This window comes from Wyeomyia smithii, chromosome 3 (assembly GCF_029784165.1).
Source record: "Wyeomyia smithii strain HCP4-BCI-WySm-NY-G18 chromosome 3, ASM2978416v1, whole genome shotgun sequence".
In the NCBI taxonomy this organism is placed as follows: domain Eukaryota; kingdom Metazoa; phylum Arthropoda; class Insecta; order Diptera; family Culicidae; genus Wyeomyia; species Wyeomyia smithii.
In genome coordinates this window covers 54,901,225-54,915,596 of record NC_073696.1, presented here as the reverse complement: position 1 = coordinate 54,915,596, position 14,372 = coordinate 54,901,225, and the positions used below count along the sequence as shown (strand labels likewise).

Genomic DNA, 14,372 nt, shown 5'->3' with positions numbered 1-14,372 from the left:
TTTGAATAGGGAGTTGAACGAGCTGTACTGATGATTATATTTTACTAGCTAAATGAGTTTAGTCCAATATGACAATACTAGTTGCATCCCGCGGTGGCGGTATTGAAGAAAAATCAAATTCATTTTATCTTGATATTAGAGTTCCGACATTAGTATTTGTATTTTTCAATTGAAATTTTTTTTTGAATTAGCATTTGCAAGAAAATATTACTTTCTATAACCTTACTTGTAATTTAACAACGCTATGCAAACATTAATTGCTGAGGCCAATGTTGTGCATCACTCTAGCCCAATTTATTTTCGAAGATAACAGACATATAACTTTCTAATATGGTATCTTCGTTGTTCTTTGGTATCTTGAAACTGATCAAGATAAACATTTCAAAAGGTCCTATCCGCTTTCATCGTTTTTCTGGAGCACCCTTTCATTTTGGTAATGGTTCAACTTTAGTAACTCTCCCAAGCGTGGTTTTTGTTCAGAGGGTTAGAGGGATCCCTCCGTTATCAACTGGTGCAAATAACGTGTCATAAAAGGTGTTCAATAAATTGTGGTGATTAAATAAAAGTGATCGATCAAAAAATCGATCAAAGCAGATAGGACCTTTTGTAATGTTTCTCTAGAAATTGTTTTAATTGACCTGATTTGAATGTTAACATGTTCATAAAATTCTATGTCAATTTCAAATTTTCTGTGAATATACATTCTCTACTAAAACTGTAATTCGTTATCGATATTTTTTCCACGAGCTTGTAACTTTATGATTGGTGAATGAGCTAACTTTAACAAGACAAATAGATGTAGAAGGAAGTTAAATTGCTACTAAATCGTACTCAATTAAATATTTCAATTGCCTTTTCGCGTATTAAAGAAAATTCGCTGTATTAGAATGAAAAGTATTCATCAATGCTCCAGAAACCAAATTTAGGGGGAAATTTGGGTCTAGAGCTCTATAGCAATATTTTAGAGTAAAACTTTCTTCTACAAAGTTACAAATAAAGCGCTTATTGAAAAAGTATCAAAAATTAGGTTGAGCAAAAATTTCGATGCTATCAAGTATCTAACTTTTTTATTTTTGTAGGTAGAAAACCTTGTTCTACAATTTTATAGCTCCAATAATTTTAAGTAACTTTCGATTTTGGCAACACGCCAGCATTTTTTCTGTTGCCAATATCGAACCATGCCGATAATGAACGGTTCTTTTTTTTTGACTTTTTTACTTTTTAAATGGTCAAAGACGACCTTAACAGTAGAAATGGCCACCAATGAACTAGTTTTAGTTCCAAGTCATTTGAGGTGTCGCTTGATGAATTTGGGCTGACGACCTAGATACTTGATATTACCACCCGAACCAAAATACCTTCCTTTTGGAAGATGTTGAGCTTAAATTGGTTAAAATAAATCAAGCAAACTAAAAAAGTAAAACGAGCTTAAATCAAACATAGCTTCAGAGTAAAAATATAAAATTATTGTAGTCCTACGTCAACTATGCGGTCGTGTCTTGGATACCACCCTCCTACTATTTTCTCCAAATAATTTGCTGGCACAAGGCAGCGAATGGTTTTTAATGACGTGTTGCACAGAGTACAGGGTGGCAACGTGAAAGTGATACACTTTATTTATGTCATAAAACTCAAACAAGTTTTCATTTCTTTCCGGAATCGATTTCAATAACATCTATAAGTAGTAAAATCTTTCACCTTTGTATTTAATAACGACCCGTAGACGTTTTTCGAAGTCATTGAAAGCCGCACGCACAACTTCGTTCGAAATCCCGTCCCAAATCTTTATCAAACGTTTTTTAAATGTATTAAAACTCAAATGTCTAACGTCGTGTAACTTTCCTAGTATATTCAAAGTCTAGCGGGTTCAAATCCGGTGACGATGCAGGCCATTCAGATGAAATGATGAAACAAGACAAACTCTGCTTACACCATTTCTGCACGATCATTGCCCTATGCGCTGGCGCTGAATCCTGTTGAAAGCAAAAACTGTCTGTCCCAAGAAGCATTTTAGCGCAAGGATGCAAATGGCCTTTGATAACGTGTTGCAAGTAGTACTCTTTGTTTGTTTTCACGCCCTGTCAAAATAGATCAATGGTAATTTCCCTTTGGCCTATATATCTTTCCAAACCACCACAGCTCACGCATTTTGATATCGCTCGTTTATAGGCTGGTACGCTCGTTTATAGGCTGGTAATCCCGAAGACATGCTCCAGAAACACGGTAATTTCGCTTGTTCAAAGTGGCCTCCAGAGTAAAGAGTGCTAAAGAGTGCGTCTTTAGCAGCAACCGAGATCAAGCAACCCTGTCGGCAATATGTTTACGAGTTAATTCGTGAATTTTCTGCTTCTCAAAAGCTGAATATCTAAGGTCATTTTTGATAACATGTTGCGTGGAAGGCTCATGTTCATTTCACACCCCATTTTTTTTTCCGAACGGGCTGGATTTCGCCGGAAACGTTCCTTCGCTGCTTTGATGATCGCTGGAGTCCGTTGCGTTTTTACCACGTGATGGCACTGTAGACGAATAATCTGCTTAAATTTAGATGTGACAGCTTTTTACTGATCTCGATGTTAGTCAAATCTAGCAGGTGCAAGACCCCTTATTTGTTCTCAATTTGAATATATAGCTATCTTCTTGAGAGCGGAACTGAAAACTGACTGTATTTATTCCGAATAAACAGTAAACACGTCACTTTTTCAAAACATGCTCAGATGATTGTTTTGCTGCGTCAGAAAATACCACGAGGGGCACTCTAATACGTTTATCACCTCTATGTTGCCACCCTGTATTTATTACCATTTTCACACCCCTGTCGATGACTTGGCAACTTCCGTCTGTTAGATTTTGCTTCCCAAACCATCACAGCTGGAGCATTCTGGAATCGCTCCACTCCTCTTTTATCGGCTGGATTATTACGTAGACATGCTTCATATACACCATCATTTTGCTTCTTCAAAACAGCCTCGTGAACAGTTTTTCATCTGAAATAAACATTTTGTGAGCAGCGTGCGTTTTCAGTAGCAATCGAGTTCTGGTAACCCTGTTGGCAAACTCTCTGCGAAATAATCCATGATTCTTTTGTTTCTTGAAAGCTCCGTACCCAAAGTCATTTTTGACTATTTTATGCATAGTGCTATGACTCATGTTCACAAATCATTTTCTTGCCCGCCGGCCTGGGTTTCGCCGGATACGATCTTTAACCACTTTAAGCACCGCTGCAGTTCGCCCACTTCGTTTTTACCCGGTTTCTGCTTGGGGCCAACCGTGTCAGTTTCTTCGATTCGTTCGCTGGTCCTGTACACGAATAATCTGTTCAAGCTCATATGCGACAGCTTCTTTCTGATCTCAATGTGTGTATCAATTTCACGGTGAGACCCTGTAAAGAAAAACTAATCCATTTCTCATGGAGACACGTTCATTGTTAACGAAAAATTAATAAACATTTGAGAAAGGTCCGTGATCGATTCTCCCATATAAGCCTTCTCATGATGCCGGAACAAGAGTGGTGTACGACCTTTATGTCGATTTTTCAAACGTATAACGTGATTCTACCAATCAACTGTTTGCAGTTCGTTGCGCCTCAGTTGTTTTTGTGCACCAAGGAACTTGGGGTCCAGTGGTTGTTCATGAAAATGTGTGGTTTTTTGGTGTAAAGTGATGATGCTTTATTTGGTCAATACACATCGGTATAGTGTTGTTTAAAATGGAATCAAAATTTTCTTCAAACATTTCTTCTGGCACACATCATGATTAATAGTCATATCATTGGGCATGAACTATAATTTAGACAAGAAAGTCCTTTTTTGTCCAAAGGCCGGCAAATTATTGTAAAAGTGTTCAAGAAAATATACAGTGTTGAATTTTTTGTCAATATTTTTGTGCAGTTCAGTAAGAACTGTACAATGCTACTTGTTTCGACGCTTATTTTGGATAGAAATGAGCATGCATAAATGAAACGAAAAATACTAGCGTGAAACGATAAAAGAGAGCTTAAATTGACACCTACTCTCATTTCCTCTCTCTGAGTGTGCTTGTAGTGGAGTAAGAACCTCGAAAAAGTTCCTGAATTTAAGTTGTCACTCGTTATGCGAAGTAGCGAATTATTCGCTATATTTTACACCGAAAAGTTAGTGGATATTCTACAATAGTCGATTGTATATAAAGTTTTCATGCTGTGCAGTGTCCACCTTCATACCATCGTTTTTCTCTCCTGTAAAGGTGAACTGCTGAAGCAGTTTTACAGCTCTAAATTCTTGAAGAACTAGTTAAGGCTACGTATTTTCTGGCATCGAATGATGCCCTATGAAGCAATAATTTGAATAAATTTGGGCGAATGATTGAGGATAAATTATGACGCTAATTTCGGCTTCAAAACTTTAACAGCACTGCTCCTGCCTATTATTTGTTTACAGTGCTGAAGCGCTTCTACTGCTTCTCTAAAGCTTAACTGATGCTTTGTTGTGATACAGTTCTAGATAATTTGGTGATCTAATTATGTTCAGTATTTATTATTCAGAGTTCTTATTTTTTATTGTTATTTAAGTAGGTTTGAATCATGCAGTTTGAAAATACGCAGTTTGAATTTAAAAATGAGTACTTTTCAATTTGAAAATTTGACAGTTTTAAAATCTAAGACTATGTAGGTTTTAATTCTAAAACTGAGTATTTTTGAGTATTTAAAAAAAAGGACAATTTTCTACATATATGAAAAAAAAAATGAGGAGGCCATTAAAGAAATGATTCCAAATTTATCTCAAATAATCTGTATATCTGTAAAAATTTTATTATAGGTCAATTTATTTTTTGGAAAATTCTCGTTTTTTGGAAAAATATCGTGTCCACGTGAACATTATATTTTCCCTTCCTCCGTGGACAAGCGTGGTTAGGTGTGTACCCTATACCCATTCTAAACGGCCCTTTATTAATAGTATATTTCTCTTCTTTATACATTACTTAATTTGTAATGTTTTTGGGCTTCGACAGATTTGAAATCAAGCAAAAACTCAAGTTACCAAAATATTTGCGGTTTTCTGATAACAGAAACTTCAGCTGCGATAAATTTATAATCAAACCCTATTGCTATCAAATTACATGAAAGTCACTTTATATCGCAAAATGATATCCGTTTAGGCCATTTTCACCGTCAGTCATACGATTTTCATCCATGCATCATCGCTTCATGATAGCGTCACGTCACGTTTCTCAAGTAGTTACTCAATCCACATCATCGCTTTCTATTATTGTGAATCATTCTAAGTTTAAAAACAGTTTGGCTTGTATAATGATTATCTTTATTTTACGTTTCATTGATTATAAACAATAAGAAAAAAACCTCACCTGTTCGGGATGATTGATCGAATTGCTCTAGAGAAATTGGGCACAAAACAGCAAAAAAAGGAAATGAAAATATCCATTGATTAATTATGCATCGTCTTACAACAACCACAACCACGATTTATTACTGTTGAGCTACAAAAGTATCGGTTTCGGAAACAAACTTAGTTGCGTGGCTTATTTTCCTCACTTGTTTATTTGTTTCTCGCCAACTGTTTCCTCGGTTTCTTCTTCTAGTTGTCTGTTTCGATTTTGGTTTTTGAACGCTCATTAAGCTATCAACTCAGCGAATTTGTGTGCTATACCTACAGATACTCTAACCAGATGTGCTTGCAAAAAAAATGATAAAGCATAATTACAAAAAAAAAAGATCAAAAGAAGTACAAGAACAATGAAATTTTGTGCGGAATCATATTAATTAAATGTAATCAGTGTATATTTTCTACCAAATGCAGAGAAAATATAAAACCAACAAATTATAACGACTAGCTCATTTGCGAACCATCATCCCATCAAAGACACGCACCTCGCTTTATTCAGCTAAAGCTATTAATCGTACTAATGGTGTTGAGGCAGCACCAACATTTTCACCGCATGCTAAAAACCATTCTACAACAACAACAACAACAACTTCAACTAACTGCAACAACAACAACAACAACGTAAAACCTGTTCCGAACCCGTTCAACATCCAAGAGTTCGACAAGCTGAACGGAAATGCCGGTGCTAGTGGAGGAGGTGGTGCCAGCGGTGGAACGACGGGAACAACAGCCATCGGTGATAACAACAATCTGCCGGTCAGTGCGACGACGGGTGCCGCGATTCGGATAACCGAGAATCCACTGCCGGAGAATGTGACATGCTAGAAAAGACACATATCGAGACCGACGGGGGAGGCCGGCGAAACCGGAATCAGTGCCGGATCCGGTCGGTCGTCGCCACTGCCGGCGGGTAAGTACGGAGACGAAGTGTGGACAAACCGTCGCTATAGGGTAGAGAAGGTGCTGTTGAATGCTATATTTTCTATACAGTTCTGAGGGGATGGGGGGAAGAGGGGACAGACTAAATAAGTAGAAGGTCCAGCGGTTGATAAGAAAATGGAAAGATAGAGAGAGAATGTGAGTGCATGCAACGCTTCATGAAGATCGGGAAATAGTTTTAGAAAAATATTCTTTGAGAAAAAGCTTACTGACACAATGCTATGTAACGTTTCATAAGATGACCACGCATTTTTGGGTAGTCAAGCGAACAATAAGTCCTTGATTGGGTCCTAAATGTCCAATGACTGAACCAACTTTCTTCTATGGCGAAGTAAACTGTTATAATATTGAGGTTTGAGCTAACCAACACCAGAGTGCGCACTGTTTGAGTTTTTCTGGCAGTAACTTTTTTGCTCTACGCCATTCCCGTTTCTCTTTCATCGACCCCTCAAACATTCTATTTCGAAAATTCAGTATCAAATCGGATGAACGTTTCTATTTAAAAAATATTTTAAAAAAGGCGAAGGTTCGCTTAGATGCCAAAATCGCTGTGGTCATTGTCGTTGAAGTTGCTAGTTTTTCCCAATAGACACAGAGTAAAAGCAATGCGTTCCTAAGTGAAACGATTACGCAAACGGCGATCCAAAAGATGTAAATTACTGTAAAGTACATAGTTGCGAAATGGACCTAAACTTAGAAGAGAATTTTATGATAATGTAAAGCCTAACTGTACTAAACGGAACCCCCTTTAAGGACAGCACATCACGGATTGGCTAAACTGTTAAGCAAGATGCATATCTTTAAAATTAAACAAAACAAGAACAAAAAACATCAAAATTTGTTGAGAAAACGAGATGCAAAACTCAAAATCGACTACCAGTGTAAGGACGCTTCAAATCAATTTAATGCAAATTGCTTAAACGAAAACGGCACACAGAAAAGAAATGGCACCTCCTCTCAAACTAAACAGGTACCGTTGCACTAGTGAACAGGTTCAGCTAAAATAATCAATAGGAAAGGTAAAAATAAGAATATTAGGATTTCGTTCCATAGCTGACGAAAGCACCAGTTTATTTCGAACGCTACGCTAGATCAAAAGCAAATAACCAAATAAAACACGAAGTTAGTGAAGCAATTCCCGTTCAATTATTATACCTAAACCCAAGTGTGTTTCATGATTTGCAATAGGCCATAATCTGCGTACTTTTTTATTGTGTCTGACTAAACTGCCATTCTCGAGTAAAAAACCTAACTGACAAAAATAAGTATCACACCGTATGAAACCGTTATACACTCACAGAAAAATTCTCATTTGATAGAGTTTCAGAGTAGATTTTTTTGATGCCAGTTATAGATTTTGAGTGCAACCTAATTTAAGTGTGTTCGTTAAAATGGCTTGGTAAATGTAGGTTTCGCAAAAGAAAAATATGAAGCAACAAGTAATTTGCATTAAAATCCACGAACTGACATCTATCGGACCAGAGCGATGTCCGGTTATAGATAATCCTTATGTCGGGCTGGACTGATATCTGGATGATTGCAATAACTGATAAGATTGTTGATTAGTTAGTACTGAGTAAGTACATTAAATAGCATATGAGCAGTGAAGCCATCGGCACTAGCGTATATCTTTACACTAACCGTTTTCATGAAGGATTACGTGAATAAAATGTTGACTAGGTCAATATGCTGCTGATTTGTTTTTAGTTAGAAATATCAGAAATTTAGCATATGCCTAATTAAATAGTATTTTACATGTAATTTTCCCTTTTAATCTATGAATAATGGGTTTTAGTGTATTTTGATCGATTCCTCTTTAAATAAGTGCAGTTTCTCTATACTTTCTTGATGCATAACACAAAAATAACCGGATAGCGATCATCGTACATATAACAAAACCAGCAAAAATCATTGTAGTGTTCAGAATTTATATAACCCATATGAAGCTGATGCGAGAAAACTACTAATTGGACAGATATAAATCATACCAAGAAAAAAAACGCTACATCGCTTATTAATCTTAAATAACATGTAGAATTTGCATGTTTATATAGAGAAAAACCATATTTATATGACGACAAATTATTCCTGCAAAACATACAAAACAATGTTGCAACCAGAGCAGTCAAGGAAGCTTTATTAAAAGAAATAAGTTGTAAAGCCGAGTAGCGCTGGTTAGTTTCACAACTGTTGAAACTGACCGTAGAAAATTATTACGCTTCTGGTAGGCCCTTGAAGTACTTTAGAAGTTTCATCAGCAAAAAGTAATTATCGTAAATAGTCGCAGGTTACCGAAGCAGCTACTAGCTAATAGACGAATACAAAAAAAGAACAGTTTTAGAGCCTGCTGTAGACAAAAGAACAATTTCCCGTGAATGTATCCTTTCTTTTTCAAACTCGCAAAAGCTGGATAGAATAGTTTGCAGAAATTTGCGTCCAACCGTTACAATATCTGCCCCTTTTTTGGCCCCAGGCTCTATAATTGTTATCCGATTTTTTCTTTCTTTCGTCTGGGATTGCAATAGCTGAACCGACCCTACCCAAACCCAAAGCGATACAACAAAGTTCGATTTTCACTTGAGTGCCTGACCATTTGAAACTATATATTTGAAAACTTGCGAAATAAAAAAAGTTTAAAACAAAACGGCAAAATAAACAGAAGAAAAAAAGCATCGAATCCAGTTGTACCGTTGCGTTTCAGAACTTTACAGTCCCCGATTAGCTATTTTCTAACTACGTTAAGAAGTGTGCAGCAGCCATGTTCTTGTTTTTTCGCCGAAAAGTACTGTGTTTAAACCGCGAAGAGACAAAACATAAAACCAAACAATGGCATGCACCGAACATTATATGTTCTTTCTACGATTTTGCAACCAAAACACTAATGCGCAAGTATAATTGTAAAGAACACTGCAGAGCAACTATTGTGTACCACAGTAAATCGAGAGAAATAAAGATGAAAAAAAAAAACAGGCGAATTTGCAAGCCCAAGCTGTAAGCAATAGGTACGCAGCAAACGCAAAAGCGACAGAAAAATTAAACAGAAATGAAATCTGGGCGTAAGGAATAATAAACAGTTCACTGCTAATGCTAGTACAGCAAACGAATTGTTTGATTTTTGTACTTTTAATTCTGTTACCGAAAAATCAATACAATGAACTATGAAAATAATAAAAAGAAAACTCCTAGCCGGTGTGTTTTTTTCTGCATGATGAGTGGTCCCGCTTTTTTTCGCGCCACGGTAAGTATGGTGATCATTTCTTATATTTAATTGATTTTTTTAATCTCAGGTCGCAAATTTTTAAAAGAACTATAAAACGAATATTGTCCGAACATCCTACAACCAACATTCCGAAATGAAATTTTCTCAGTGATTGAGGAAATAAAAATAAAAATTTTATCTAAATTGTAAAACAAATCTCATACAAAAATAATTTCACTTTTATTATCTGTTTTCCTATTTGTGAGTAACTAACTAACTCGAGATTGGTTGGGGTTCAGTATCAGCTCCCGTACTTGAGGTGGGATTGAAAAAAGATATATAATTCAGGTGCTAAGATCAAAAGAATAACGTCCCTTAGATGAGAAAACTAGTGAATCATTATACAGAAAATCCCTTTTCATATTTCAACATATAGCTATTTGTTTCTCTCTTCTTTTAGATCGTATTTTTTCATCATTTGTATTTCACTTTTTATAATCATTCTTCTTTCCTTTTACTTTCTCTCTCTGCTTATTGCTGTCTCTCTTTTATTCTCTCTCTATCGCTCTTATTTACTTTTCTTGCCTCCTTCCTTTTACTTTTTATTATTATTTCCCTTTATTTCCTTTCACCTTTTATCATTCTTCCCTTTTCTTACCATTACCATATTTCTCTCTTTCTCTGCCTCTTTTACTCAGACTCTTACGCCTAACCATTATTAACTATATCACCTTTTGACTCCTCTCCATCGCAACCTTGCACTTCACCAAACAAACCAAATATTACAAGATATACAGCCCTTAAGGTTGCTCGAATTGGTGACGTAGAACCGAACAGTATATTGGGTTTTTAGTTACAAAGTTAAGTTGTGGACTTTGCAAGCAAGTAGTTGTATATTTGAATCTTGACAGAATCGGACCATTTGTCCATTGACTTGCGCATTCTCAGGCTTCCCATAAATCCTTTTTTCATGATATAGACTACTATGATTGTTTTTGAACCACACTAGTGAATAATAACTGAACCGTAACGCAAATTTTGAGCTCTGATTGGTCGCCTAATGCTTGTTAATCCCACCACGGTCGACAGAGCTATATACCTAGCAATCCGTCAATGCACTCTCTGCGCTATATAAGAGCTGATTCCTGCACAAACCAATCAGTTTACTAGTGGATGGTTACTAGGACGGTCCTAACTAAGTAGCAGCGGGCAAGTACAGAATGTCTAGCCGGGCAAAACACGCCACTTCAATATTACACGGAATTTAACCTTTTTAAAGTAATTAAGGACCCAATAGCTTCAATTTTACATTGCACAGTGCAACAAATTTTTTGCCTTGGATTTTAATGCTGATGATTAATCTTAATGCTGATGATTTATTAATCTAAGTTGGGTAGTCAATGTCTGCCTTATATTGAGAAAAAGAGTCTCAGAAATCGATTGGTAGATATCTGATCCACGTAAAATGTCAGCAACAGGCTGATTATGCCCGAATTCCCCTACAATACTGAAATTGGTTTAACTTGACGTAAAATTATCTTATTTGAAATCTGTTTATTGTCATATCACGTACGCGGCTGTTTCCCCATGTTAGGGGCGGCGTACAACAGCGTCTGATCCGGAGCGGGCGGCTGAATCATGAAACGCGGTGTCTCGCCAGCTATATCAAAGACGGCAGCCCCGTCGCGAGACTAGGTATCGTAGCCCTAGTAAGGCAGCATACCGAATATTAAATACTACGAACAATCCAGATATAAATAACGGAATAATCGGCATGGACCTAGGCGAACGAAAAAGGACAACGATTATTGGAAACTCAGTACTTGGAATGTAAGGACTCTACTCGAACCGGCACGCGCAAGTATGCTGGCTAGAGAGCTGCGGAAGGTGAATATGGAGGTTGCAACTATCCAAGAGGTGCGGTGGCCGAAATCGGGAGAACGCGAATTCCGGGCAGTAGATCCTATTGCGGACACTTCATTTAAGTACCACATCTACTATAGCGGCGGCGTGAAAGCAAAAAGAGGAGTCGGTTTCGTGCTAATTGGAAAACAGATGAAGCGTGTCATTAGATGGAGACCGATCAGTGACCGTATATGCGTGTTGAGAATTAAGGGCAAATTCTTCAACTACAGCTTAATAAATGTGTATGCACCGACCAACGAGAAACCCGATGACGAAAAGGAGGAGTTCTATGAGCTCCTGGAAAAGACATACAATGAGTGCCCAGGACACGATATAAAGATTGTCATCGGAGATGCAAATGCTACTACGAACGACAATGGCCTGAGGCTTGTTAACTTCGCTGCAGCTAGGGGGCTATCTATAGCACTTATTTTGCACGCCGGAACATATGTAAGCACACCTGGATGCACCCGAATGGAGAGATTTGCTCTCAGATTGACCACGTTCTGATTGATGGACGGCACTTTTCAGACGTTACAAACGTGAGGTCGTTCAGAGGATCGAACGTTGACTCGGATCACTATCTCGTAGTAGCCAAAATCCGCGCCCGGCTGTCCAACGTGCTGAAATCCAAAGCAACGAGAAGGATGCAGTTGAACATCCAGCGGCTATCAACTGAAGGAGTGGCTGCAGAGTACTCGCGGAAAGTTCAGGAACAGATTGAGGAAAGAGCTGAAGGGAACCTGAATGAACGGTGGAGGCACATCCGCAGTTCGATCAGCACTACAGCGCGAGAAGTGTTGGGTACAACTGCGGCAGCTGTGTCCAATGAGTGGTTTGACGCTGAGTGCCAGCGAGTGACGGAGGAGAAGATCCGCGCCAGGGGTCACATGTTGGCCACGGCTGTGACTCTTCAGAGCGTGGGTAGATATCGAGATGCTAGAGCCGCTGAAAAGAGACTCCATCGCCGGAAAAAAACGACAGCATTGGGAGCGTATTCTTGCCGTGGCGGAAGGTTGCTTCTCCAGGCACGATGCGAGAAGCTTCTACAAGAAGCCCCTGTCATGTGCAACGATAGGAAGGGGAACCTGATAACCAATAAAACAGAGGTGGCCAGGCGTTGGAAGGAACACTTCAGTGTGCTGTTGAACGGTGAGGGAAACAGTGGAATCGAAAGGAGCAGGATGACTATTGGGAATGATGGTCAAGCTGTGGATCCACCATCCATGGATGAGGTGAAGAAAGCAGTGAAAGAGCTGAGAAACTGCAAGACAGCCGGGATGGACGGCATTCCCGCCGAACTCTTCGAAGTCGGGAGCGAACAGCTGTATCGTGCCATCCATCGGATCATGCTGAGAGTGTGGTCTGATGAAGAATTGCCGTCAGACTGGTTGGAGGGTCTCATATGCCCGATCAACAAAAAAGGTCATCGCCTGGACTATAGCAATTATCGGGGCATAACTCTTTTCAATACCGTGTACAAAATTCTCTCCCGCATCCTGTTCCACAGACTGAGGCCGTTGCAGGAGACCTTTGTTGGCGAGTACCAATGCGGTTTTAGAGGGGGAAGCTCTACGACGGACCAAATGTTTACCTTGCGACAAATCCTCGATTAATTTCGAGAATTCAACTTGCAGACGCACCATCTGTTCATAGAATTCAGGGTAGCGTACAATTCAGTTAAGAGAAATGAGTTATGGCAGATTATGCTCGAACATGGCTTCCCAACAAAGCTGATTAAGCTGATACGTGCCACCCTTGAAGGTTCTACATCAAGCGTCAGGATAGCCGGTGAGATATCGGACTCGTTCGTGACGTTAGATGGTTTGAAGCAGGGTGACGGGCTGTCGAACTTATTGTTTAACATCGCATTGAAAAGTGCTATACGGAGGGCTGGTGTGCAGAGAAGCGGCACCATCATTTCGAAGTCGCACATGCTTCTAGGTTTCGCGGATGATATCGACATTATTGGTATTAATCGCAGAGCAGTGGAAGAGGCTTTCGGACCTCTCAGGAGGGCAGTTGCGAACTTAGGGCTTGTCATAAACTCTGCCAAAACGAAATACATGGTGGCTGGCAGAGTGCGTGGTAGTCCGTCGGAGGTTGGTGCTGCGGTGGTGCTAGATGGGGAAACATTTGAAGTAGTCGACGAATTTATTTACCTGCACACTTAATCGTATAATGTTGCCTCGGTAAAACGAAATACCGAGCTACTTGAAAATGTTTTCATTTTACCGTAGTTCTGTTATTTTTTACTGAGATACCGAATATCAAACATGTTTACCGAAATATCGTAAAGTGAATTACCGAGATAAACTGTAAAATAAGGAATCTCCGAGTTCAGTAAAATTATCTACCGAATCTCTGTAACCAGTTTTTCTTTTACCGAGATTTCGTTAAACATATTTAAGTGCGATTACAACAAAAACACAATTGTCAAAAAAAAAGCGCCATAATTCTATCTGCTTCACACGCGTTTCAATTTTTGAATTCAAGTGTTGTTAAAATGGAGGAGATCTTGCGTTTAATCAACCAGGAGGAAGAATCTGTAATATTGAGATTAACTAACATATTGAGTAAGTACATTTTTTGATAAAAGTTATTTGTTATTCTCAGGAAAATAGGCACATGCAAACTGGGATTGTTTGTTTTTTTTTGTAAGCAAAATGTTATAGGTTATGTTGATGGCTTACAGCGTCACATTAATCACCATTTGCGAAACAACCATTTTCAGTCGAATCAAATTTCATACAACTGTACTTACCCGAAGTGCAAATTAAGCTATTCGCACTTTTCATCTTTAAAACGACACATTGTGCAAGCCCATCAACCTCTTGCAATCGATTATATAGAAAGCATTGAATCTGGCACCGATACCGAACCGGCGCTCAAAAAAGCTAGATTAAATTCAAATGAAACCACACTAGAAATTTTACCGGATGAAACTTTGA

General features: G+C 38.4%; 1 protein-coding gene across 14 annotated transcripts in view; it reads left to right on the top strand.

Moving 5' to 3' along the window:
- Positions 1 to 9,502, top strand: part of LOC129729718 (protein NDRG3) — a 136,002-nt gene extending 126,500 nt beyond the window's left edge. For 11 of the 14 annotated variants that reach the window (XM_055688492.1, XM_055688491.1, XM_055688483.1 and 8 more), the window contains one exon: positions 5,914 to 9,502. In XM_055688492.1, coding sequence (XP_055544467.1) covers positions 5,914 to 6,203 — 290 coding nt within the window. In that variant the 3' untranslated portion in view covers positions 6,204 to 9,502. Of the gene's footprint in view, positions 1 to 5,769 lie in introns of all 14 variants that reach the window. The other 3 variants (XM_055688484.1, XM_055688494.1, XM_055688488.1) reach the window with 3 other exon arrangements.
- The last annotated feature ends 4,870 nt before the right edge of the window (positions 9,503 to 14,372 follow it).